Here is a 26,757-nt window from a genome sequence, read left to right as displayed (position 1 = left end):
CACCGCAACCTCCGCCTCCTGGGTTCAGGCAATTCTCCTGCCTCAGCTTCCTGAGTAGCTGGGATTACAGGCATGCACCACCATGCCCAGCTAATTTTTTGTATTTTTAGTAGAGACGGGGTTTCACCATGTTGACCAGGATGGTCTCCATCTCTTGACCCCGTGATCCACCCGCCTCGGCCTCCCAAAGTGCTGGGATTACAGGCTTGAGCCACCGCGCCCGGCCCTCAAACACCATATTTTTTTAAGATTTAAAGAATATCTAAAATGGGTCATCTTCCATTGTGGAGGGAAATGACTATTTAGCAAGCATTTAAAAATCATTAAGGTCTCTGCCTACAGAAAAACTTAATTTTTGTAGTGAATGCTCAATAGATACATATTTTTGTCTTTGTTGATTAGACTATGCTAAAGATATTCAACAAATGATGCAAGTTAAATTGTAGCATTATATTATGGTCAATTAAAATGAGAATGAGAAAAAAGCAAGAAACAGCCATTAAAAATCCACACAAAACGCAATCGAGACACATACAAATACATACTGAGGTGAGGGCAAAGCTTGCACCTGTGGAACCACATTAAAGAACAGCAGATGAAGAAGAGGGAAAATCAGACCATTCTATACTGGGAAGCAGAGACAGGCACTTCTTGTTTTGGCCTCCCCATGAGATGCATTTTAAAGCACGTTTGTTGCTAAGACTTTGGAATTCATGTTGCTTTTCTTCAACTATAGGTACAAAGGAGTATATCACTTTTTATAGCTGTTCCAAAAGCTGGAAGATACTAAGCTAAGGGGCAGAAATGGCCTAAGATAATAGAAATGAGGAAGTAGGCTAGAATGATTACAAACCTCCAAGATATTTAAAGATGTCTAAATAACTATTCTAATTACAGTGTCTCCTATGTTTATGAGATACTCTATGATTCTTGAGTCATTTCAAATCATTCTGGGACATATATGGTGCAGTATGCTCAGTTCTGCATTGAAGTCTAGAGACAGTAGCCTAATGTTCCTAATTCACTTTAGTATCTTTTACAAATGGATCTTAGCTTTGCTCTAAGCTTTCTGTTCATGGTCTTAGAAATTAGCCAGGTGCTGTCTTATTCTAATAGTTAAATGCTTTTGAATTATGTGAAAATCATTAGCAAAGGAAAATAAACTGTAAGACCGTAGTTAACTGAACATGGTCTTAACATAATCAAATCCTTGTAATGGATTTTATATTTTAGGCAACGTTCTTCTGGACTACACTTTACTTTCATTCAGTTACTGTGGCACCTACCTGGCTAGTTACTCCTCTCTCCCAGAATTTGAACTGGCCCTTTGGTAAGTTTCAGCATCCTGTGGAATTCCTTTTACTGGGTTACATTTTCCTCTTACTGTTCTGGATTTTATCAAAGGAAATAGACATGAAAAATCTGAAACAAGGAAATATAGAAGGAAAAAATCCCAATCACAAGTTTTAATATAGTTGCTATTTTTAGGCATAAAATTTGGCAGTCAGGGCAAACACTATATGAAAACTAAATTACTGTCATTCTGTTTTATTAACATGCTTTATGTATTCTCAGATAATATATTTATAAATACATAAAGTTTCACTTAATAAATGGCATCTTGGAGTTGTTTGCATGTTTCCTGCTAATATTGAAATTGAGATGGTCTCTATATTAGAGTTCAGTTTAAAGTAATTGTTGTTAGAGACATTAGAATAATTATATGTTCAGAGAGTGGAGTATTATACCACTTTTGTCTGCTGTATGGGAAATACCTGTGGTTAAGATACACTTCTGGTCTTTCTTGAATTATTTCATGTGGCCAATTTTAAGGCTGTACTCCCTCTTCTATCCATCATATAACCCCTTCAAGGGGATATTTTTCTTATTTTCAAGGGGAAGTACAAGATATTCCAGGAATGATTAAGGATAATATACCAGTATTCCTTTCTTTCTTTCCTTTTTTTTCTTGAGATGGAGTCTCGCTCTGACACCAGGCTGGAGTGCAGTGGCGCAATCTTGGCTCAAGGCAACCTCCGCCTCATGGTTCAAGTGATTCTTCCGCCTCAGACTCATGAGTAGCTGGGACTACAAGTGTGCACCACCATGGCCTGCTAATTTTTTTGTATTTTTTTAGTAGAGGCAGGGTTTCACCATGTTGGTCAGGATGGTCATGCTCTCATGACCTCATGAACCACCTGCCTCAGCCTCCCAAACTGCTGGGATTACAGGTATGAGTATATCAGCATTTCTTATACAAAAATGTAAGAACCTAGATTCAGGGAGCCAAATTTAGTTTATGTAAAAAAAAAAAAAATTTTTTTTTTTTTTTTTTTGAGACGGAGTCTTGCACTGTCACCCACGCTGGAGTGCAATGGTGCAATCTCAGCTCACTGCAACCTCCACCTACCACGTTCAAGTAATTCTCGTACCTCAGCCTCCTGAAGTCGGGATTACAGGCACCTGCCATCATGCCAAGCTAATTTTTGTATTTTTGTAGAGATAAGGTTTCACCATGTTGGCCAGGCTGGTCTTGAACTCCTGACCTCAGGTGATCTGCCCACCTTGGCCTCTCAAAGTGCTGGGATTATAGGCATGAGCCACTGCACCTGGCCCTAAAATTTTTTAAAACAGCTTTATTGAGGTATAATGGACAGATATAAACTGTTCACATGTAAAGTAAATGCTTTGATAAGTTTTGACTTATGTATATACCCATCACCATAATCAAGATAATAGATACATCTATCACCCCAGAAAGATCTTCTTTATTAGCCTCTGTCAGTGATGTGTTTTCTGTCACTCTAGCTTGCATTTTCTGGTAGTTCATATACAGGGAGTCATACAGTGTCTATTCTCTTATCTAGTTTCTTTCATGCCGCATAATTATTTTGAAATTATCTTATGCTGCTGCATATATGTGTCAATAGTCATTGCTTTCTAATCCTTGGTATGGATATACCATACTTTATTCACCTGTTGTTGATGTACTGTATTAGCTTGCTAGGGCTTCTGTAACAAAGTATCACACACTGAGTGTCTCAGACAACAGAAATGTATTATCTCACAGTTCTGGATATACAGGATAGCAGGCAGGATAGGAAGCAGCTGGGGAGAGATGACAAGTGCATACATTCTGATAATTCCAAAAGCAGAAGGCTCCAATTGTCCTTCCTAAGTACAACCTGTGAATATTAAAAAAAGCAGTGAAGGGGAATGAGCACAGATGTGTTAGTATAACAGACTTAGACCTGAATCCTGGCTCCACAAATTACTAGCTGTGTGATCTTAGAAAGGCTAAGTCTTAGTTTCTTCCTCTGTAAAATGGATATATCAATATCTCCTATTTCCTAAATATGGTTTTTCTAATAATTCATTGAGTAAAACATATGTATCATACCTAATAGTGTCTATTACATGATGTTTATTTAAGTCAGAGTTTCAAAAATGATGATTGTTAGGCTAATTCTGGGCCACCAATGTATTTTGTTTAGGCCATAAAATATTTTTAAAATTGGAAAAATTTAGAGAAAAAGTTATCTGTGTAGACTTTCTCAAACACAGGCAACCCTGGACCTTTATTCCCACATGGTCACAGTCTGGTTTGGTCTAGTAAGTGGTTGCTCGTTCTAGATGCCCACCACCTTGAGCAGGGGTCAGTAAATGATGGCCCATAGGCCAAATGTGGCCCACCACCTGTTTTTGTAAATAAAGTTTCATTGGAACATGCTATTTGGTTATATGTTGTCTATGGCTGCTTTTGCTCTGCAGTAGCAGACTTGAGTTGTAAAAGAGCTCATATGTGGTCTGCAAAGCTAAAAAGATTTACTGTCTGGTCTTTTTAGAAAGAGCTTGCCAACCCCTGACCTAGAAGTGTATATACTCAGACCATTTCATCGTTTACATTAACTTCCTGGCCCCTATAAGTATTTGAGTTTGCTCACTGGATTTAATCCATTCAATAAGCTTGTATCTCCTGCTTCCTACTGGAAATAAAACATATCTCTTCTTAGGTACATTTTAGGTATATCTGAGTCTTCTGTAGGGGGCATTTTTGATAGGCTGAGGTGAGACCAAGACTATGGGTAGGTAGTATCTTCTCCCTGTCCCAACCCTTCCCCTAGATTTTTTTTGCATGTCTTAATATTCACGTCCACTTCCATTTAGAAAATTTGAGTCAGAGCGGGCAGGAGTGAGAAGGGCAGGGGAGGACAAGGTAGATGCTGTGGGGAGGGCCAGACACTGCTCTCTCATGAGGAGATTCTCAGTGAGGCTCTGTGGCAGCGGAGGTGCCCCGGGGCCCAAGAATGAGTATGAACAGAGCTGGGAGACAGACACTCCTCCAGCCTCTGCTCTGGAAACCAAGATTAGAAACTTTGGCAGCAACCCTGATGGCACCGTTGGGTGCTGCATAGAAATGTGAGTGGGATTTAATCCTGTGATGAGGGCCAGTAGTCCTCTTCACCAAGTAGCTTTGCCAGCAGTGGGCCTAAACACAAGGGAGCTGGAAGATAAGCAGGGAGGAGGATGCAACTCACTTGGTGACAGTAATTTAGTAAAAGTTCAAAAGAGGTGAACTTCTGGAAGTCACACAAGGAGGAGCTCAAGTACCACGATTTGACTCCAGGAAGTAAATTGGTCCAAGAAGACTTTACCTTTATGTTCTATTTATTTATTTATTTATTTATTTATTTTTTGAGACGGAGTTTCGCTCTTGTTACCCAGGCTGGAGTGCAATGGCACGATCTCGGCTCACCGCAACCTCCGCCTCCTGGGTTCAGGCACTTCTCCTGCCTCAGCCTCCTGAGTAGCTGGGATTACAGGCACGCGCCACCATGCCCAGCTAATTTTTTGTAGTTTTTAGTAGAGACGGGGTTTCACCATGTTGACCAGGATGGTCTCGATCTCTTGACCTTGTGATCCACGCGCCTCGGCCTCCCAAAGTGCTGGGATTACAGGCTTGAGCCACCGCGCCCAGCCTTACCTTTATGTTCTAATGTTTTAAAAGAGCAGAATGGATTCATATATTATTTGTGTTATTAAAAATAACAATTTTGAAAAAGAATCTAAGTAGAGAATGGTCTTATGGTTGTAGTCTCAGGCTGGTGGGGTCTGGGACATCTGAGGTTCACAAGCAAAGACAATATGCTGTACACCAGCTATACCACCACCATGAGTTTCATCAGAGAGGCATTCACTGAGATTGCCAATGGGTTAGTCCATTTAATCCCTGCCTCCCCTCCCCGCCCCCACAAAACCCTCATGAGACATCTATGATGGTCCTTATTTTAAAGAAAGAGACTGAAACTTTAGAGAGATGAGATGTTAAAGTAGAATTTTCAAACAGCTTGTGAGTCGTAAGGTGGTTTCGTATAACTCCTTGATAACAGAACCAGCAGGAAGACAAAAGAAGTTGGTCCCTGTCTTAGTAAGCTATCACATAATCCCATGGACTGGGTGGCTTATAAACAACAGAAATTTGTTTCTTACAGTTCTGGAGGCTAGAAAGTCCAAGATCAAGGCATTAACAGCTTCAGTGTCTGGTGAGGGTCTGCTTCCTGATTCGTGGATGATAATTTCCACTATATCCTCACATGGTGAAAGGGATGAGCTAGCTCTCTTTTATAAGGATACTCATCTCAATCATGAGGGCTCTGCACCCTTGACCTGATCACTCCCCAAAAGTCCCAATCCTCCAATCCCCAATACTATTACCATTGGGGTTAGGATTTCAACATAGAAATTTTGGGGGCACGAACAGACCATAGCAATTCCTGAGTGCTTAAAAGAACATACAGCAGGCACTGTGGCTCATGCCTGCAATCCCAACACTTTGGGAGGCTGAGGTGGGTGGATTTAATCCTGAGGTCAGGAGTTTGAGACCAGCCTGGCCAACATGGCGAAACCCCATCTCTACTAAAAATATGAAAATTAGCCAGGTGGGTGGATGCCTGTAGTCCCAGCTATTCGGGAGGCTGAGGTAGGAGAATTGCTTGAACCTGGGAGGAGGTTGCAGTGAGCTGAGATCACACCACTGCACTCCTGGGTGACAGAGCGAGACTCCACTTCAAAATACACACATACACACACACATACACATGCACACAGAGTTAGAAAAAGGAATGGTTAAATAATATTTCTAGGTTAGAAACATGAATGATTAACTTTCCAGAGATCCCTATAACCTTAGCTACTTAAACTTATTTTCTACCAGGGAACAGAATCATAGCATTGTATATGTTCTAGTGTTAAACTCTAACCCTAAATGCGTGCCTGCTTTTATCACATTGGGGCTGTTAGTATACTAGGATAACAAAGTTACATTCTCCAGGAGTATCAGATATGGGGCAAAACAAGGTACAAAGTCTGGTTTTTGTTTGAGGAGGCTTATTGGAAAATGCTTATAACACAATGTGAGAAATCAAGCCAACACAATTTTTCTTTTTTCCAAGTTTTGGTTTTTTTTTTTTTTTGTTCTTATAAGCTACTTCCCTAAACTTATGTAGTTAGTAAGTTGTTGAGTGGGCTTTAAACTCATTTGGTTTCTAAGCTCTTTCATAGCTTTCATTAATCTAAGGTACAATGGGAACATGTAGTAGGGGTACCTCACCTAATCTGATGGTGTAGGGGGATGGTCAGGGAAGGCCTCCTGGAAGAAGAGGTAATGTTTAAGCAGGTACGTGTATTAATTAGCTAGACCTACCATAACAAAGTACCACAGCCTTGGTGGCTTAAACAGCATAAATGTATTGTCTCCCAGTTCTAGAGACTAGAATTCCAAGATTAAGGTCTCAGCATGGTTGGTTCCTTCTGAAGGCTGTGAGAGAGAATCTGCTCCCATGCCTCTCACCAACTTCTGCTCATTTTTTTGCTGGCAGTCCTTGGCTTATAGACACATCACCCAGATCTCTGCTTTTAGTTTTACATGGCATTCTCCCTGTGTGTGTCTGTCTCCAAATGATCCTTTTCTATAAGAACACTAGTCTTACTGGATTAGGGCCCATCCTAATGACCTATTTTAACTTGATTACCCTCTGTAAAGACCATATTTCCAAATAAGGTCACATTCTGAAGTGCTAGGGGTTAGGATATTAGCATGGGAATTTAGGGGAGGCACAGTTCAACCCATAGCAATACCTAAAGGATGAGCAGGAATCAGCCTTGTGACAAGAAGAAAGAAGATCCCAGGCAGAGGAATAGCATGTGCAAAGGCCATGAGGTAGAGAAAGCACAGTAGGTTTTAATGAAAAGTTCATAGTAATGGGAACAAGAGATATGCCATGAGAGAGGCAAGCCTGGAGGGACAGTCAGAGGTCAGCTCATGAGCAGCCATATAAGTAGGTGACAGTGTGGTTTATCATCCACATCAGGATGCTTTAGAGAGTCCTGAAAGGGGGTGTTGCTAATGAATGCAGGGCACCTAAACTGGGTTTAGCCTAAACTGGATTTCTCCTAGGCGTACTGCAAAGGATACTCACCCTCCATATAAGCTATGCTATTGGACAAATCTTTTATCCAAAAGGCAATGTGAAGCTACTAAAGGGTTTTAAGCAGGTATATGACCATTATGTCTGCATTTAAGAAGACTTTCCAGCCAGTTGTTTCCCTCTAATACTTTTGTATTGTGGAAGGTATATTGGAAGGAAACCAGGCATAAGCATCAATTAGGAGGCTGTGGTGGTCCAGGTGAGAGATTACCGTGGCATGGACTAGGGTGGGAGTAGAGATAGAGGGAAATGAAACTATTTGGGAGGTGATTAGGAGGTAGCATCGCAGGACTCGTAACTGACTAAATGTTGGGTGTGGTGCTGAGGAAGAGGGATGGGTCTAGGGTTATACCCAGAGTTGTGACTTGGGCAACTTAGGGACACTGAGTGCTATAGAGAGATAATGAGGGCTTGGGGGCAGGGAATTTAGAGGAGGCAATGGGGGAAGATGAGCTAGGGGACAAACTGAACTGTGACTGCTTGAGATGAACAAATGGAGATAACTAGTTGGCAGCTGATATATCAGTTAGGACTTAGGGTCAGTTGTGGTCACAGAAACCCAAATCACCAACAGGTGTTTCCTTCTCTCACATGCAGCTGTCTGGGCCCAAGCAGCTGTGGATGTGTGGTGGCTCCTCGGGGTCAGCAGCTCCCACTGTAATGCTGCTCTGCTGTTCCTAGGATGTTGCCCTCATCTCTAGTATTTACCCCATTAGAGACTAGTGATGAGGGCAACACTCTAGAAACAGCAGAGGAACTCTAGGAACCACCCCTGTATTTTGGGAGCTAATGGGAAGAGAAAAGGATGAGGGGAAGGCCACAAACCTTCTGTTGAAATGCAGGACTTGGAAGGTGCACACACGACTGCCACTTACACTCATTGACCTGCTCGGCCATAAGCCACAGCTAGCTTCAAGGGGGGCACTGAGTCATATGGTCTTTGTTGTGAGTGGCCATATGCGCCTGGTTAATATTTGGGGGTTCTGTTACTCAGAGGGAGAAATGGAGAATAAATGTTGGGGGACTCATGCCTTGCCACAGATATCCAGGACTGGTGCTCAGGAGAGAGGGCTGGAGATAAACTTTTGGGAATAGTTAAGTCAATGGATAGCCAAAGTGCTAAATGTAAATAAGAACACTTCAAGAAGAGCCTAAGGTGGAACTGAGAGAAATATCAATGGAAGGGACCCACTTAGGAGACTCATAGGAGTAGCCATGAAAGAAGGAGGGAAACTAGGCAAGGAGGGTTTTAGAATGTGCCTCAGCCTGGGTTCCATGGAAAGCAGAGGCTGAGGCAAGAGCTCATGCACCCCGTCTTTGGTAGGGTGTGTGATCCCAGGGCAGGAGAGCCAGTCTGAGGGCACATTACCTTGCTGGTCACCACTTGGTACCAAGTGCAATTGATTACTTTATCTCAAAGGTAGTCTTCTGAGAGGTTCTATGAACTTCCGTGAATCAGGACAGTCCTCGGGCAGTGACAGACTGTGGGTGGGGAAGGGGAAAGGAGATGATAATTTATCCACCAACTCCTCTATCCCATGGATCAAAGCTTCATTTCATAGGGTGGTAACTCCTTCACACTTTCAGGTTTTGTCGTGACTTCCTGCATCTTGTCCCCAGGAGCCACAGTGAAGCCTCTGGGCATGTGAAACAGGTGTCAGATGAGGCACAGGGCGGGTATACCTACATGAAGTTAGTAAGAGCACACAGAATTGGACAGCCAGTGAGTCAGCTAGGCAGAAGAGGTGGTCAAGGGCTCAGAAACAATTGAGAGGATCTGTGATGTCCCATAAGAGGTGTGTGACAGAGAGTCTAAGAGTGATTCCAGAAGGTGGTTGTGGTGAACAGTGCCTAGTTCTGCAGAGGTAAAGTTAGACAATGACCAATAAATGTCTGTTGGATTTAGGATGAAGTGTCTGTGGATATAGCTGTTACATGTAAATTTTCAGTGCCGCAAAAGAAGTAGCACTCCAATATAAATTTCCTCAGCAAGGAAATTTACTTCTATAGAAGGGTGTGGCTCACAGACAGAAAAATGGCGAGCACACATCTGGACAAGAGAGGGGAAGGGGTTCTTATTCCTGATGGAGGTAGCCCCTGCTGCTGTGTCATTCCTCTATTGGCTAGGGTTAGACCACACAGTCTAAGCTAATTCTGATTGGCTATTTTAAAGGGAGCAGGGGCATGAGCTGGAGTGGTGAGGTGGGTAGTTTGGCAGGAAGGACAGTTATGGAACAGGTTAGAGCAGGTAGCCAGGGGTGACCTAGGTCAAAGCAGGTGATCAGAGCATGTGATCGGGATGAGTCAGGACAGAGCAGGGGACCAGAGGAACAGATGTGAACTGCTGATTAGAACTGGTGGAAAAGGTTGTTTATTGAAACTACAAGGAAGTTAAACTTTAAAATGGAGAATTAAAGAATAAGAGAGCTGAACATACTGACATACTGATTCTTTGAAGAGAAACTTGGAGTTCACTATATCTAGCATAGCCATGTCAATGGAATGGTTGTGACAGGATGCAGATATCCTGGGACGAGGAGAGTGGATGAGAAAGCCATGGCAGTGACTTTAGAACAACTTGTTCAAAAAGTTTGGCTCAGAGGAGAGGGAAGAGAGACATAGAAAGGTGAGACTGAGGGAAGGCACTTGTGTGTTGACAGGAAGAAGTCAGGATAGAGGGAGAGTCAGAAAATGCAGTTATCATGGGTAAGCCAGTGTCCCTAAGAAGGCAAAGCTGTGGGAACCAGAGCACTGGTAAGCATATTGGCCTTAGGTAAGAGGAAGGATATACCTTCCATTGGAAGGGGATAGGAGGAGGAGAGAACCATGCAGACCCTAAAGATTAGTTATACTTGAGAGCAGGAATTCTCAGCTGATGGCCTCTGTTTTATTCATGGGCATCAAGACCATTTACCGAGAATGAGAAGGAAGTAGAGGAGTTAGAAGTTTCAGGAGAGCGGAGAATATTTTAAATGGCCATTTTAGAGAATGAGAGAGAGAGAGAACTGGCCAGAGAAACATAACAGGACTGGAGATCCTATTGAGGGTCTGGTGGGAGTGGCAACCACAAATTTATACTGTCACTGTCATGTTCAGTTTTGTTGTTTTGTTTGTTCCCATGTCTCCAGCACCCCAGGCTTCAGTTGTATCCATTCAGGGTTGATCGTCTTTGCCAGGTACCTGAGGCAAAAAGTCAAAGGATCGAGGGAACTGGAGATTTCAGCAAGAGTATGGTTGATGTGATGGTCAGGGCATAGCGAACAACGGATGAGAGCAGGAGGGAATGAAAGACAAGCTGAGTTCAATAAATATTAGCTCTAGTTTCCTAATTACAACTCTGAATGGAGTTCTGGCTCCTTATTTGAGAGCATAGCTCACATTTAATTTTTCCTTTTCTTTCATCTAGCAAGGGACTTTGTTCATGGTAGGAGTTCAGGGTATTCTCTTAAATGGGTAAATGAATAAATCCATTTTAAAATACACCACTTTAATTTTAAAAACTTAAAAAATGATCAGTTGGCATGGATGAGAAGAGTACCCCCAGATCCATGTGGAGTACTCACATGTAGTACTTACAGATTCAGGCACTTATACTTGTTTTGTAGCAAATGTGATGATATATTTCATTTTCTAGGTTTGGCTGAGTTTAATTGCAAATTTAATAAAGAAGATAAAATAGCCTTGGTATAGCATATGACAGTATGTTTTTAAAACGTACAGTTATTTTGTTTTCTTAGGATACAATACAATGATAAGCAAAATTATTTATAAATTTGACATTAATGTCATCGATTATATAAATTGTATCATAAATTATATCCCAATTTACATATATTTTTTAAAAAATAGGTAAATGTTCTCAATACATGAAATTCAAATAAATTTTTTTTCGTTAAATGCTATTTTTCTTTAAGGAACTGGGAATCAAATATCATTTTGTGCAAGAAATCACAGCCTGGTATGGATGTGAACCAAATGTCTTTTAACCCCATGAACTGGCGCCAGCTGTGCTTATCAAGCCCAAGTACAGTGAGTGTGTGGACCATTGAAAGAAGTAACCAGGAGCATTATTTCAAAGCAAGGTAGGAGGCTTTGTTACTATACAGCAGTAGTAACATGGTGGTCTTTGTTTGCATTCATGTAATGTGATTGGGTCAATTTGATGAATTAAGTGGCTTTATACATACGTATATATACATACACACACATACATATATACATTCAGCTTATCTTAACATCTTTCTACATGTGTGATTACTCTGGAGTGGTTTTTTGCATTTCAAAAAAATTCTCTGTGACTCGTTTCCCAATGAATTTATTGAAAATATTACGTTCTCTGAGAGCTTTTTTCAACATGATTTAATTTTCAAAAATTTGATTTGTCCTTACTATTTTAAAACATGCCTGTTGTATTAAAAAGGACAGTTAAGACTTTTGGCTATTACTTGGCTGCCCTACAAGAATTTCAAAAATAAGTAACGGTTAGATATAGAAATTATGCAGATTATACATTCAGCCACATTATCCACAAGCAAAGGGTAGTTGTGTATAGTGAAGCCATGGGAGTTACCTGTTTAAATAGAGCTGGGTCAAAGAGAAATTCTGTGAAAAATGCCCTGGTGATAATGTGTGCTTTTGTTGAGAAAGAGCTCAAAGGCTCAAGGTGCTTCTGAGCTGACCAGTTTTATTGTACTCCATGAAGTCAAAGTTGAGATGTTGGATCTCTTGATTTTAAGAGACCTCAAAGTATTCCCTTGAAATTGCAATTTTTGATAAATTGCCTTAAGAGAATCTAAAGCTAGTAAATAAAGCTTTCAAAATGGAAACACTTAAGAGAAGCACTTCTTTCTGCTCAGTGCTCTTTATGTCTCAATTTCTTTTTCACAATAACCCATTGAATAGCCAAATCTGTCTCTAGTGGGAGCTGACAACACTGCACCTTTTAATAAAAGTGGATTGTATCTCTATCAGATCCTTGTGAGGGCAGGCAAGTAACTTATTACACCCTTTTCTCCCTTCGCTTCCCTCGAACGTTGTACTCAAGTTCTGAATACTGAGTTGTGACTTTTCTATAAGCAAATAAATTGGGAGACAAAACAAGTGGATTGTCCTGGTTCACGAAGCAAGCAGGATTCAAACACACTTAAGCCTTACATTTGAGTAGTAGGTGCTGTTTTTATGTGATTGGCTTTCAAAATTGTTTATTGTTCATAAAATCTAGGTAAGGAAGTTTTTAATTTAATGCATGAAACAACCAGTTCTTCAAGATAACCTTTATAAATTTAGATATATGATAAAGTTGAAAATGAACTCTTGATATCAGAGATTATAAAAGTAGCTGAATACAGCCTAAATATATGTTTAAATATGTATTTATTTTGGCCTACAGTGCTTTTCATTTGAATTAATTGCCAATATTTAAAATTTGAGAGATTTCTCATAAATATCCAGGTATTCTCTTGAAATTTTGGAATTAAAATTCTCACATATCAACAATCTTCTTGGCTTGAACTGAGTGGTACCTGCCACCTTGAGGAGGGAAAAATATTTTCCCATTTTCTACCATCCTCAATAGTCACATATCACCTGCCTGACCCCCATCCAGTGTTCAAATTTACAACTCCTGCTTTAGATATTAACTTTCAACAATTTTTATAATACCTAAGTACTTAGTTTAAAACTGTATAGCTTGTTTTTTTTTTTTTACAACCTGTTATATAGTTTTAAATCTATCATTTGGCTTTTATTTTCTTATTTGATTTTTATAAGTTATAATACCTCCCCACCTCACTTACACTGATACACAGTGGTTGCCTCAATAAGAAGTTTCTCTGCCTCTGATTGTTCTGATGTCTCTTTTGTCTATAGGTTGGTAAAACTACCTCTAGAAGATGGGTCATTTTTTAATGAAACGGATGTAGTTTTTCCTCAGTCGTTGCCGAAAGATCTCATCTATGGACCTGTGCTGCCACTGTCAGCCATCGCTGGGCTAGTAGGTGAAGAGGCAGAGACTTTCCGGGTAATTACCTGGCACCTCTTCCTGTTTATTTAATGAGTTGAGGTCTAGGAAGCCTGCTCTCTTGATTGTCATAACCATCCCATGAGAAATGCAGGATAGAGAGGATCATCTTGGTTTTTCATATAGATTAGCCACAGAGACTGTGAGAGAGCAAGACTCTGGAGTTTTGAGTTTGAATTACTGGGATGATGATGGCATTGCTAACAGAAACAGGGGGCCCAGGTGTGAGTTCCATTTTGGACATACACAATTTAGGGTGCAGGGAAGATACCCAGGTGGAGATGCTGGGTGGAAGTTGGCAAAGTGGACCTAGTGTTAGGGAGGAGAGGTGGGACTGTCAGAGTCATTCTCACGGATAGGATGGTGGGAGCCCTGAGGGGGTGTGATGAGCAAAGAGAGAAAGGGTGCAAGAGAAGAGAAGGGAGCAAGAGCCTAGGGGCAAAAGAGAAGTCTGAGAAGGCACAGTCACAGGAGTAGGAGCAAACCCGGGAGGGAGGAACGAGGCCATAGGAAACAGCAGAAGAAAGTTTCAAAACAGGGAGTTTGCCAAATGTTACACCCCCATTCATTCATTCCACAAAAATACAAAAATTAGTCGGGCATGATGGTGGGTGCCTGTAATCCCAGCTACTCAGGAGGCTGAGGAAGGACAATTGCTTGAACCCGGGAGGTGGAGGTTGCAGTAAGCCGAGATAGTGCCATTGCACTCCAGCCTGGGTGACAGAGTGAGACTCCGTCTAAAAAAAAAATAATAATAATAATAACAAAAATAATTTAATGTGAGGATTAGTTCATTAAAAAATATTTCCTCTAATGAATGACAATAATTCAACTTTTTAAATGATGGAAAGAGATTACAATCAACCTCCTGTATTCATGGGTTCTACTTCTGTGTATTCAGCCCACTGCAGATCAAAATATTCAGGAAAAAAAGTTGTATGGTTGCATCTGTACTGAATATATACACGCTTTGATTTCTTGTCATTATTTCCTAAACAATACAGTATAACAACTATTTATATAACATGTATTAGGTATAAGTAACCTAGAGATGACTTAAAAGTATATGGGAGAAAAAATAAAATTAAAAAAAATTGAAAATAAAGAACAGGGGGATGTGTGTAGGTTATATGGAAATACGATGCCATTTAATATAAGGAACTTGAGCATCCACAGATTTTGGTATTGGTGGAGAGTCCTGGAACCCATCCCCTGTGGATACTCTAGTTCCTTTTATAGCACAGGTCTCAGTCTTGGAAATATAACTACATTCAGCCACAGTGGGGCAGCAAAGTAAGAACAAAGACATCAGCCATCTAGGTTTTCAACTCAAATTTTTCTGTGTTTAGTATTTGGTGCATAGAGTTCCTACATTTCTACTATCTCATATTGGGTTTTTCTGAGCAGAAAATATGTGTAGGAGCCCTTATATTTCACATTTTGTGCAAACATGATGAACTCTGCATAAAACGTTTAAAATTCAGACAATTGTCCTTGTCATTTGAAAAGTGCTATGAAATGCCTTCTTTAAATACTCAAATGTGAAGTTACTATTTTAAAATGCTCATAATAGACATCTTTATTTTTAAATCTTTTTATTTGTATAAATGTAAGGGGTACACATGCAGTTTTGCTATGTGGATAGATTAGGCAAACATCTTTATTTCCTAGGACTTTTACACTCATTGTATTTCAAACTTTTTCTGAAAGCAGAAATGTAATGTTATGACTGACATCCTCAAATCATTCAGGGATTATTAATAAAGCCATATACTTTGTATTTAACTTAGACATTTTCCCAGTAATTTACTTTTTCATTTTGTAGCAAAATAAAGTGAGGAAAATGTTTAAAACATTGATTGATGTCTGTACAATGAATGAAAGCATAACCAAAATTAGATCTCAAATGTTTTGATTCTGTTCTCTCCTTCAATGTCATTTCTTGTGACCTGGGTATCAATGGCAAGGGAATCAATAATGACTCGATCTATGTAAGTTCTTAAAAATTGATAAGCTGTGGACTCTTAAAAAATTACAAACATTAAATAATCCCATTATCTTTTCATAGCTAACACCAGAAGGATACATTACAGGCCTTTAAATAGCCCTGAGTTACATTACACAACTTATTTAGGGCATTAGAAAGGTATGCAGTTTTAAGTCTTAGCAAGGGAAAAATCAAAGGCAGATGTTATCTGGGCAGAAATTGGATCCAAGATCATGAACTTAATCTCAAGTGTCTAATTTCCTTTTTCCATCTACCTTTTTAATTTTTCCAAACAGATGTTGCTAAATAGGAATCTCTTTTAGAAACTCAAATATTTTGAAACATTTATGGAATTTTACATTTTCTAAAGCAGGATTAAATTGGACTGCAGTTTTTCATGTTTTGCTATCAAGTGATCAAAATGATTTCTGATTCTAGAGGACTGAAAAAGGAGATGGTATTATCAACAAACAGTTTTAAACACCATTAGTACCTTTTCTTTTTAAACATGTCAGAATTATAAACTATTCTTCCTGCTTACATTATCTATATAATCACATTCATTTTTAAATGGCATCGAATATATTTACCGATGAAAAAGTGACAGGAAGACCAGCCCAGATTTGTCTTACAGAAAAAAAAAAAAAAAACACATCCAATACTAGGTTAACATACCAAGGCCAGAAAATTTCAAATTTTAATCTTCACATTTTGTTTTGTACACACAGATTCATTGGTGTTGTGAAAATGAGAGACATTTTTGTTTTGTTTAGTTTAAGATTTTGAGCCTATTTTTGTTCCAGATAAGTCTGTCTTTTTGTGATTTATAGTCTAAGGTTAGATGTCATCAAAAAAACTCAAGAAACTTTTCAGTAATGGAGATAACAGTGAGTAACTCTTTTTCTTGTAAGTCAAATCTCAGTCAGACACCACAGACATGTCATTATTCAGCAGCAGTTTAATTTTTTGGAATGGGGAAGGTGGTTTGCCTTTTTCTTGATCCATTGGGTGGCCAGATCGTTACACAAGTATTTATTTTCTAACTATCTAAGGCTGTGAGGGCATGAAATATACAAATAATACAACTTAAGTCAATCTGTCCTTTAAAAAAAAAGATGATGAATGCTCAATGTTCGTGTGTTTTCTGTGTCTATGGGGTTAAGGATGGTTCCTTTTTGTCAGTTGTTCTGGTGGGTATTTCTCTGGCTCTTAGCCATGATTGTTTGCTTAACACAAGGCTTTTATTCTCTTCCTGAAGCCGAAAGATGATCTATATCCTTTGCTTCACCCGACTATGCATTGCTGGACTCCAACAAGTGACCTGTACATTGGCTGTGAAGAGGGTCATCTTTTAGTGATTAATGGAGACACCTTGAAGGTGACTGTGCTTAATAAGATAGAAGAGGAATCACCATTGGGTGAGAAACAGCCCTGCTTCATATTCCTAGTATAGCCATGGGTGTTGCTTTGGTGGGTTTTCCCTATTTTTCTCCTTCCTGGAGACATCTTTGATTTCTCCTTCTTTATCCTCTAGCTGTTACTATGCTCTTGGCATTCTACCATCACTTTATGTGCATATTTCATATAATCCTCAGAACATTATGAGAAGAGACACCTTAACCTCCATGATACAGAAGAGATACATTAGGAAACATGACCCAATCCACATAAACTGGAGCTGTCACCTAAACCCAGGCTATAAGACCTACGAGTCCAAATTCTTGGCTACTGTGCTGTATCCTTTTCTATACATATGCCCATTCTGCTTAGTCAGCTAATCATACCCTTTTCTGCCCCCCATCCCAACCCTTTTCTCCATGCTGATGATCTCTTAAGCCCAAAAGGCATCTTGAAAATAACCTTTCTTTCTATTGCTCAGTTAGAAGTGTTTTTTGTTTTTGTTTTTTTGTTTTTTGGGGTTTTTTTAGACAGAGCCTCACTCTGTCACCCAGGCTGGGGTTCAGTGGCACAATCTTGGCTCATTGCAACCCCTGCCTCCTGGGTTCAAGCAATTCTCGTGCCTCAGCTTCCCAAGTAGCTGGAATTATAGGCACACACTACCACGCCCGGCTGATTTTTGTATTTTTAGTAGAGATGGGATTTCACCATGTTGGCCAGGTTGATCTTGAACTCCTGGCCTCAGGTGATCTGCCTGCCTTGGCCTCCCAATTTGGGATTACAGGCATGATCCACCACACCCTGCCATATTGCTCAGCTAGAATTTTAAAGAGAATCTGATCTATTGTCCCTTAGATCTAGCGTCTATTCCTGACCCCATCAGCTGTGGCCATGGTTGGGCCTGGGTCACAGCAGCCACTGTCCACCCATTGAGCAGTAGATGTAGACCCTGTGAGGAGGAGGCCTTGCCAGGACAAGCTCCTCAAACCTGTCCAAAGCATTCTCTACTTCAGTTGCTCTTACTATTTCACACTTTGATTTCTGTTACAACCTTAGAATGGACTTCACTGACCTTAATCTACATCTGACCCAAACCAGGCAGCTTATCTCTGCCAAATCTCCTTTTTGAAGGCCACTTTTAACACCCAGCTCAAGAACTGCTCTGCCTTGATTTCATTCTCTCCCTCATCTGATCCTACCTGCTCTGTTAGTGTTATTTCCAACTATACCCCAGTATGAGTTTTCTGAGCCAGTCATTTATTCTCACCATTTCACAGACATGTCTCTAGCCCACTCCCTTGGTATTTATTGTCTCTGAATCTGCCAATGCCAGCTTAAATACTAACCCCTCCAGCAAGTTTTCCCCATTGCAATGTCCCTAATCTACCATCTCTCCCATTCTGTGACTCAGTTTCCCTGTAAAACTGAGGCCATCAGGTTTGACTTTCCTGCCCTACTCCCTTTCTCTCTTCCCTTTTCTCCTACTGTACCCTCCAGCCTTGCTCCTCTCTCTAATCTAGCATTTCTGTTAGTTACATAGATCTGATGATAGAGAACTCAGAAACAACTTATATGATTTACATCAGTAAAAGCAACTTTTATTATTAATTGTTGCATTGTGTTTTTAACTACATGTCACCTGCTTTACCTTATTTTTCTTTTCCAAAAGACAGAAGAAATTTTATCAGTCCAGTAACCTTGGTGTATCAGAAGGAGGGCGTGCTGGCTTCTGGAATTGTAATGTATTTTTTTTTTCAAAATTAATTGGTTTGAAGAAAATACACAATTCCCATTTGTTGCCATTTACTATTATGAGCCATATTTTAGGATGTCAGATCTGTCAGATTATTAATTAAAATTGTTTCCTCTTTGAGTACTATTAAAAAAAGATTTATTATGAATAACTTCAAATCTATACAAAATAGAGGGAACAATACAATGAACTACCATATATTATTGCAAACGGAGACAAATAGAATTTAAAAATCCATTGCCCTTTTGCAAAGAAAAAAATATCTAATATCTGTAACCCAATTCCATGCTCATTTCTACATTTAATGTATTAGGTTGTCAGAAATAAATTTGGAACATTTTGTCTAAGCTGCAACTTAGACTCTTATGAATGCCCGTTTAGCTTACATGAGTCATAGTGTTATTGTTGATATTCGAATCAGTATTAATAGCCTCCATTTACTTGGTGCTTACTTTGTGCCAGGCACCAAGCTTAGTACTTTACATGTATTATCTTATTGGTCCTCACAACAACTTTATCAAATAGAAACTATTGACATCCTCCTTTCACAGACAAGTAACCTAATCCTACAGGGTTCACCAGCAAGTAATTGGAAGAGTTAGGGCTTGAACATAGGTGTGTCAAACTCCAAAGTCTTTGCTGTCATTAATTAGAACTCAGCCTCAGTAAGTATGAAAAGGGGTCAGACCATGTTTTTCCATGCCATTGTAATCAATGTAAACAATGCTAATTTTTGGAACTGACCTATACTAAAATCTAGGTTTAGTTCTAGCTGTCCCGGATGTTAGCATAGTCTATTCCACTACCACAGTTGATATCTCCAGGACCTTGAGGGTAGCTAGGCAGTTGACTATCCCTCCTCCTCCTCCATTTTGTCTGCATTTGTGGCCTTTTTATGACTCTTGTCCTCTTCAATACCACTGTTGATGTTTGTTTAACCCCCTTTAAAGGAATGATTGTAGCATTTGCTCTGGTGAGTGACAGAGAATGAAGATGAGCTTGAAAAAAGCACCTTGTCTGTTTTCCCTTCCAGAGCCCAAGCATTTGAACCCAGCCATCTCATAAGTGCTCATTCTTAGTTATAACAGGTCTAATCTAGAAAATGATAAATAAATTTCCTCAAAATATTTTCACTATTGTAAAGATAACTCAAATTCCTCTTGAGGGTAGTAAAATTAGCCTAAATCTATTCACAACCAACCAATAAACAAACCCATTTATATTGGATACTTGCCATATTCTACCACTGTATGAGGAACTGAAAAAGAGGATACAAAGAGAATAAAAGGCACACTCCTACCCGTGGGTCATTTAGGGAAATAAGAAATGAACATAATAATGATTAAAGAACATACAAGAGGGCTAGTGTCCTTTGAAGGACATACTGCTATATATAAGCCACACAAATTCTGCTTTGTTTTCCCTACCTCCTGTGTAGTGAAGAATGTAGTAAGAAGAGGGATAGTAGAGAAACGCAAAGAAAGGACAGGTCAGCAAAGTTTTAGGTCATTGCAAAGTGTATCACAAAAGAGATCAAATTGAAGCTTGACCAGGGAACATAGTTAAAAGTTGTCTAAATAAAGATGAAAGGACAGTGCATCTGTGCAAACATAGATGATAATTCCAAATAAACAGTAGAAGTAATCATTAAGCCATAGCTTATCTGATGAGTCATGTATACTATGCACTGACTAAGACTGATTTTCTACATTTATCTCACTCATCTCTAGGATGGCTTTGTGTATTCTTTTATTATTAAAGATGGAAGTTACGTGATTGAGGATTTTCTTGAGATTGAAAGACCTGTAGAACATATGATGTTTTCTCCAAATTATACAATGTTGCTGATTCAAACAGACAAGGTATGTTGGATGGTAATTTCTTGATATGTGATTTTCAGATAATATTATTATCACCATTGCATGACAGGAATGAGGAGCAGAGTGTGCTGCACAGTAATACTCTACTAGTCAAGACTCTAGGTTGTAAATGAAAAAATACCCAATTTAAAAGGCCTAAATTACAAAGAGCTATTGGTTTATTTTTGTACATGTAACTGAAAGGGCAAGGAGTGAATCTGAATACCAGAGGTCCCATGATCCCACCAAGCCTTGTTTTTTTCCATTTCTTGGTTCTGTTTCCTCTCTACCGCCTGTATTTCCATGCAGACTCTCCCCTTGTGGTGTTAAGAGCTATATGCAGCTCTAACTTCTATTTCTGCCTGCTTGCTATCCCTGGTGGAAAGATACCAGCTAGAAAAAAAAAGTTCTGGAATGTAGACTCATTGGACTAACTGAATCACCTGTCTACCCCAGGTCAATCACTTGGACCATAGGAATTCTAAGCTCTGATTGGCCAGGCCTAAGTCACATGCCTACCCTTGGATGCTGGGTAGAGTCAGCCCACTCAAATGAGAACTGAGATTGGGACATAGGTTGTTTTCCAAAGAAAATGAGAGTTCTATAAGAGAAGAAGAAAAAGGAATTATTGCAAGATTAAAACAAACATTTACTTCAATTATACTGTTTGGAAAACTCCTAATTAATGAGATGATCTTCAGACATCAAGATTAGCAGATATTGATGTTAGACAATATTTTTAGATGAATTAATTCAATTATTTTCTGCCTAAAAGAGACTTAAATTTAAATATGGAAAGACTTTTGTTTCTGATAATTTCCAGAAGTTTTTTTTTTTTTAAAAAAACTATACTAACTTTGTTTTAATAAATAAATTACTAACTTAAAATATCTATGAAGAACAGGAAACTATGAAAAAGATATCATAAAAGGAGGAAAGACCCAAATAGAACTTCTAAAGAAGAAAAATATACTAGCAAATTAAAAATTAAATGAACATGTCTGACAAAAGATTAGCCATAGCCAAAGAGAGAATGGATAAATTGGAAGATAGATCAGAAGAAGTTATTCAGAATGTCACCTAGAAAAGCAAAATGGTAGGAAATACAGAAGGGCACATAAAAGACAAGAACAATACAGTGAAAAGATCTAACATATGTTTGATTAGAATCCAGAGAGGAGAAAGTGGGGCAGAGGCAATAATTAAAGAGATATTAGCTGGGGATTTTTCAGAATTAGTTAAAGATATGAATTTACAGATTTAAGAGGTCCAGTGAATCCCAAACAGAATACATAAAAGGGCATCAACACTTAGAGTTACCAAAGTGAAACTATTGAAAACCAAAGACAAAGAGAAATTTTAAAAGCAGTCAGAGAAAAGACAGATTACCTCCAAGGAATTTCAATTAGACTAATATCTGACTTCTCTGTGGCAATAATGTAAGAAATAGTGGAATAATATCTTCAATGTAGTGCAGGGGTCACCAAACTGTGGCTCCATGGGGCAAAACTAGTCTGCTGCTTATTTTTCAAATAAGATTTTATTAGAACACAGCTACACCCACTTATGTATTGTTAATGGCTGCTTTCATACCAAAATGGCAGCATTAAATAGTTGTGGCAGAGACTGCATGGCTTGCAAAGCCTAATATATTTATTATCAGCCTATTTATAGGAAAAGTTTGATGACCCCTGATATAATGAAAGAAAATAATTGCCACCTAGAATTCTATACTCAGTGAAAACATCTTTTCAATACTGGGGTGAAAAAAGACATTTTAGACTCTCCAAAGGTAAAAGTGTGTCAGCAGCTCACTATCATTAAAGAAAATTCTAAAGAATTTACTTCAGGCACCTTGAGTTAATTTTTGTATAAGGTATAAGAAAAAAAAAAGAATTTACTTCAGGCAGAGAAAAATGATCCCAGGTAGAAGGTCCGTGATGCAAGAAGAACAAAGAGCAGTAGTTATGGCTGGAGAATGGCACATTGTAGAAGATACACAGTAAATGAACACTGCATACAACAGCAAAAATAATGTGAAAGTAGGTTTAAAAATAATATTGAATTAAAATCCCAAATAACAATAGTATAAGTTGGTGGGGGGAGGGCAGGGTATATATAGAATAAAGTGTTACAAGGATCCCATATAACACAGGAGGAGAGTAAAGCTTTTAAGTAAATTTTGATGTTGATAAGTTAGGTATGCATGTTATAACTTCTAAGGTAACCAATAAAAGAATAGAAACAATAGATGAAATTTCCAAACTAGAGAAAGTGAAATGTTAAAAAAAATAGTTTAACCCAAAATAAGGTAAAAAAGAGAAAGAAAATGAAATGCAAAACAATTGAGATAAACAAAAAGCATAAATTAAAATCTATGTTTAAAACCAAATATAAAAAGATGTGCAAACATTAACCAAAAGAAAACTATTGGAAGTGTATTAACATTAGACAAAATAGGCTTTAAGGTAAAAATCATTACTAAAGATAAATGGGCTTATTTCAGAATAATAAAATATTAAATTTACCAGGAATATATAAATACTTAAAATATGTAATAGCTAAACACACACACACAAAAATATGTATATAGCTAATAGTGTAGCCTCAGAGACTTAAAACATGACAGAGTGAGGAGAACCAAAGCTGTTATCTGGAGCATTTTAATATACTTCTTTCATTACATGATAGAACAAACAATGTATGGCTGGGCGTGGTGGCTCACACCTGTAATTCCAGCACTTTGGGAGGCCAAGGCGGGCAGATCACAAGGTCAGGAGTTCGATATCAGCTTGACCAACATGGTAAAATCCTGTCTCTACTAAAATTACAAAAATTAACTGGGTGTGGTGGTGGGCACCATAATCCCAGCTACTTGGGAGGCTGAGGCAGGACAGTCACTTGAACCTGGGAGGTGGAGGTTGCAGTGAGCTGAGACTGTGCCACTGCACTCCAGCCTGGGTGACACAGTGAGACTGTCTCAAAAAGAAAGAAAGAAAGAAAAAATAAACAATGTGTTCTCAACGTAGCAGCTAAGGTGAGCAAAGTATTTTTCTTTACTAAGCAGAGCCCTCCAGTGATTTCCTGTGTCATTCTGAGTAAAAGCCAAAATCCTTACTATGTTTTAAAAGGCGCCTCATGACATGGACTGCAATTCCCACCACTGGCTTTATCTACCAGTACTGTGAATTCTTGTCCACCCTGCTCCCACCACACGGGCCATCATGCTGTTTCCTTGAACCTGCCAGACATGCCTCTCCATCAGAGTCTTTGTATTGGCTTTTCCCCCTGTCTGGAATGTTCTTCCCACAGAATCTACATGGATTGTTTCCTCATTTCCTTCAAGTCTTTTTTTTTAAATTTTTTGAGACAGAGTCTTGCTCTGTCACCCAGGCTGGAGTGCAGTGGTGCAATCTGAGCTCATTGCAACCTCCACCTCCCGGGTTCAAGTGATTCTCATGCCTCAGCCTTCTGAGTAGCTAAGACTGCAGTGTGCACCCAGCTAATTTTTGGATTTCTAGTAAAGATGGGGTTTCACCACGTTGGCCAGTCTGGTCTCAAACACCTGGCCTCAAGTGATCTGCCCACTTCAGCCTCCCAAAGTGCCAGGATTACAGGCAGGAACCTTCAAGTCTTTTCTTTAAAGTTACCTTTCTTCCCAGATCTGATGATTGGGCTGCTTGTTCCCCTGGCCTGCTAATGAGATGCAGATGAACTGGGAAAGAAGGGAGTTATTTCTGTAACTGGGCATAGGAACAAGGCTGGGAAAATATCACTGGACCAACTCAGTATTACAAAGTTTTCCAGAGCTTATATACCTTTTAAGCTATATAACTACATGTAAGTGTGCATTCATCTAAAGACGTAAGTGATTAACTTCTAATCTATAACTAAGGTCTAGTCCTGAAGACCTTCCTCTGGAGCCTTAGTAAATTTACTTAATCTAGATGGGTTCAAGTGCCAGGGGTAAATACCCTTATCTTGTCTCTTGCTAAATCATGGAGATTTGGGGAGTTCCTTTGGACCCCCCAATAAAACTTGTTTGTAGAGGTCTGAGGAGTTTCTTCAGACCCCCAATAAAACTTATTTAATCCTAAACGGGTCCTGTTAAGAATTCCTTCGTTATCTTATCATGCTTCAAGGCCCAGGAAAGGCCTAAGCAAAACTCTTGGTGGGCTTCTTTTATATTCCAGCCTTTGTATAAGGGTGCTGGCTCTATTAGCTTTTAATATTTAACTTAACCACTCAGTCATTGCTGAAACAGTTGTCACGGAGGCCTGCCTGTTCAGCTGTTAGTGAGACCTGGCCTGCCATGCCTTCTCACTGAAGCCTCTCTTAAACATGCACTTTAAAATTTCACCCTCTTATTTTGTTATGCAGTATTTTCCTTCTCTGTTATATTTTCTTTTTCTTCTTACAATTATCACTGTTTAACTTACAGTATATTTTATTTGGTTATATTATTTATTGTCTGAATCTCCCAGCAGAAGGTAAGCTCCATGAGGGTAGGATATTTTGTCTGTTTTATTCTCTGCTGTAACCCCAGCATCTAGAGCAGTGACTGGTGCTGTAAATCCACTTAATATTTATTGAAGAAATGAAAGAAAGATAAAATTAGTAAATATCTGCCAAATTTTGAACTCCTATAGAGTCATATTTTTTAGGTAAATAAGACCAGAAATATTTATATTTAATTCAAGTAAACATGAAGAACTTGTGATCAGCTGAAAGCAGACTTCTTACTGCTCGTTAAGTGATCATATTATATTACCAATTACTTGGTATAGATGCATACATTACAGAATAGACATTTTTTTTTAGAGGTGAGTTCGGGAGCTGAAAATAATGTCATAAGGTGACATACCTCAATAATTTCTACAAAGGCTTGTTTAGATGTTTAGTGCCCCTTCCGTGTGGTAGAATTTAGTACATCTTAACAACTTTTTGGATTTTCTATATTTTCCAAATTTTCTACATAAATAGATACTGTTTTTGAAACAGAAAAAAATGTCTTGTTATGTCTTGTAAATTAAAAAACGAATGTCTGGGAGACCAGGAATGGTGGCTCATGTCTATAACCCCAGCACTTTGGGAGGCCAAGGAAGGTGGATTACTTGAGGTCAGGTGTTTGAGATCAGCATGGTCAACATGGTGAAACCCTGTCTCTAGTAAAAATACAAAAATTAGCTGAGCATGGTGGCGGAGCCCTGTAATCCCAGCTACTCAGGAGGCTGAGGCAAAAGAATCGCTTGAACCCAGGAGACGGAGGTTGCAGTGAGCCAAGATCGCACCACTGCACTCCAGCCTAGGCGACAGAGGGAGACTCAGTCACAAAAAAATTTTAAAAATAAAAAAATAAAAATAAAAAATGAATGTCTGGAATTGAAAAAGAAAGTCTTATGGTTATTTAAAATGATGAGGCCAGGCGTGGTGGTTCATGCCTGTAATCCCAGCACTTTGGGAAGCCAAGGTGGGTGGATCACCTGAGGTGAGGAGTTTGAAACCAGCCTGACCAATGTCTTCAAACCCCATCTCTAGTAAGAATACAAAATTAGCCAGGTGTGGTGGTGCATGCCTGTAATCCCAGCTACTCAGGAGGCTGAGGCAGGAGAATCACTTGAACCTGGGAGGTGGGGGTTGCAGTGAGCTGAGATTGTGCCATTGCACTCCAGCCTGGCAAAAAGAGCAAAACTTTCAAAAAAAAAAAAAAAAAAAAAACAAAACTAAATAAAATAAAATAAAATGATGAATAAGTGAATGAATGAATGAATCGATCAATCAATAAACAAACAAATCAAGGGTCTAGATTTTAAGCCCCTCACGGTCAAGGTCTTACTGAGCTGATCTATGATTTCCCATTATCTGTTTCCACACAGTGCCTTGGTTACAGTAGACATTTAATAAATATTTGTTGAACTGTATACACAACAATTACAATATGTTTCTTTTCTTTTGTATGTTTTTCAGGGATCTGTTTATATCTACACTTTGGGTGAGAAACCCATCTTAAATAAAGTCCTAGATGCTTGTGATGGAAATTTTCAGGCAATTGACTTTATCACACCTGGAACCGAACACTTCATGGTAAAGAATATTTTACTGTGTCACAGTAGGACTAAAAATATGATATTGCAAGATTTAAATCCCTATTTATATGTTATTGGGTAACTTTGAGAGTTCATGTGCAAAGCAATGCAAATAGGAGGCAGAGGCTGTCCTTGAAGACTGTGGTGGAGATGCCAGACACTTCTATC

The 26,757-nt window shown here is 39.0% G+C and overlaps 1 protein-coding gene and 1 long non-coding RNA gene across 6 annotated transcripts in view; one reads left to right on the top strand and one right to left on the bottom strand.

Moving 5' to 3' along the window:
* LOC116553900 overlaps nt 1–3,895 on the bottom strand; it is a 20,512-nt gene extending 16,617 nt beyond the window's left edge. Inside the window, exon 1 of the long non-coding RNA XR_004269958.1 lies at nt 3,884–3,895. This is a non-coding gene — a long non-coding RNA (uncharacterized LOC116553900). The remainder of the gene's footprint in view (nt 1–3,883) is intronic.
* The window catches only part of CFAP43 (cilia and flagella associated protein 43), a 97,534-nt gene that overhangs the window by 5,796 nt on the left and 64,981 nt on the right, over nt 1–26,757 (top strand). For all 5 annotated transcript variants that reach the window (XR_004269956.1, XR_004269957.1, XM_032281536.1 and 2 more), the window contains exons 3-9: nt 1,234–1,330; nt 11,402–11,569; nt 13,356–13,506; nt 16,752–16,911; nt 18,561–18,628; nt 20,375–20,506; nt 26,471–26,587. Coding sequence is in view for 3 of the 5 variants with exons in the window: in XM_032281536.1 (XP_032137427.1) it covers nt 1,234–1,330; nt 11,402–11,569; nt 13,356–13,506; nt 16,752–16,911; nt 18,561–18,628; nt 20,375–20,506; nt 26,471–26,587 (893 nt within the window). In the remaining 2 variants the exon portion in view is untranslated. The remainder of the gene's footprint in view (nt 1–1,233; nt 1,331–11,401; nt 11,570–13,355; nt 13,507–16,751; nt 16,912–18,560; nt 18,629–20,374; nt 20,507–26,470; nt 26,588–26,757) is intronic.

Source organism: Sapajus apella, unplaced genomic scaffold (genome assembly GCF_009761245.1).
Source record: "Sapajus apella isolate SASKATOON/1434 unplaced genomic scaffold, GSC_monkey_1.0 scaffold13, whole genome shotgun sequence".
NCBI classification, from domain to species: Eukaryota; Metazoa; Chordata; class Mammalia; order Primates; family Cebidae; genus Sapajus; species Sapajus apella.
The sequence above is the reverse complement of the archived record's forward strand: the minus strand, read 5'-3'. Positions and strand labels throughout refer to the sequence as shown.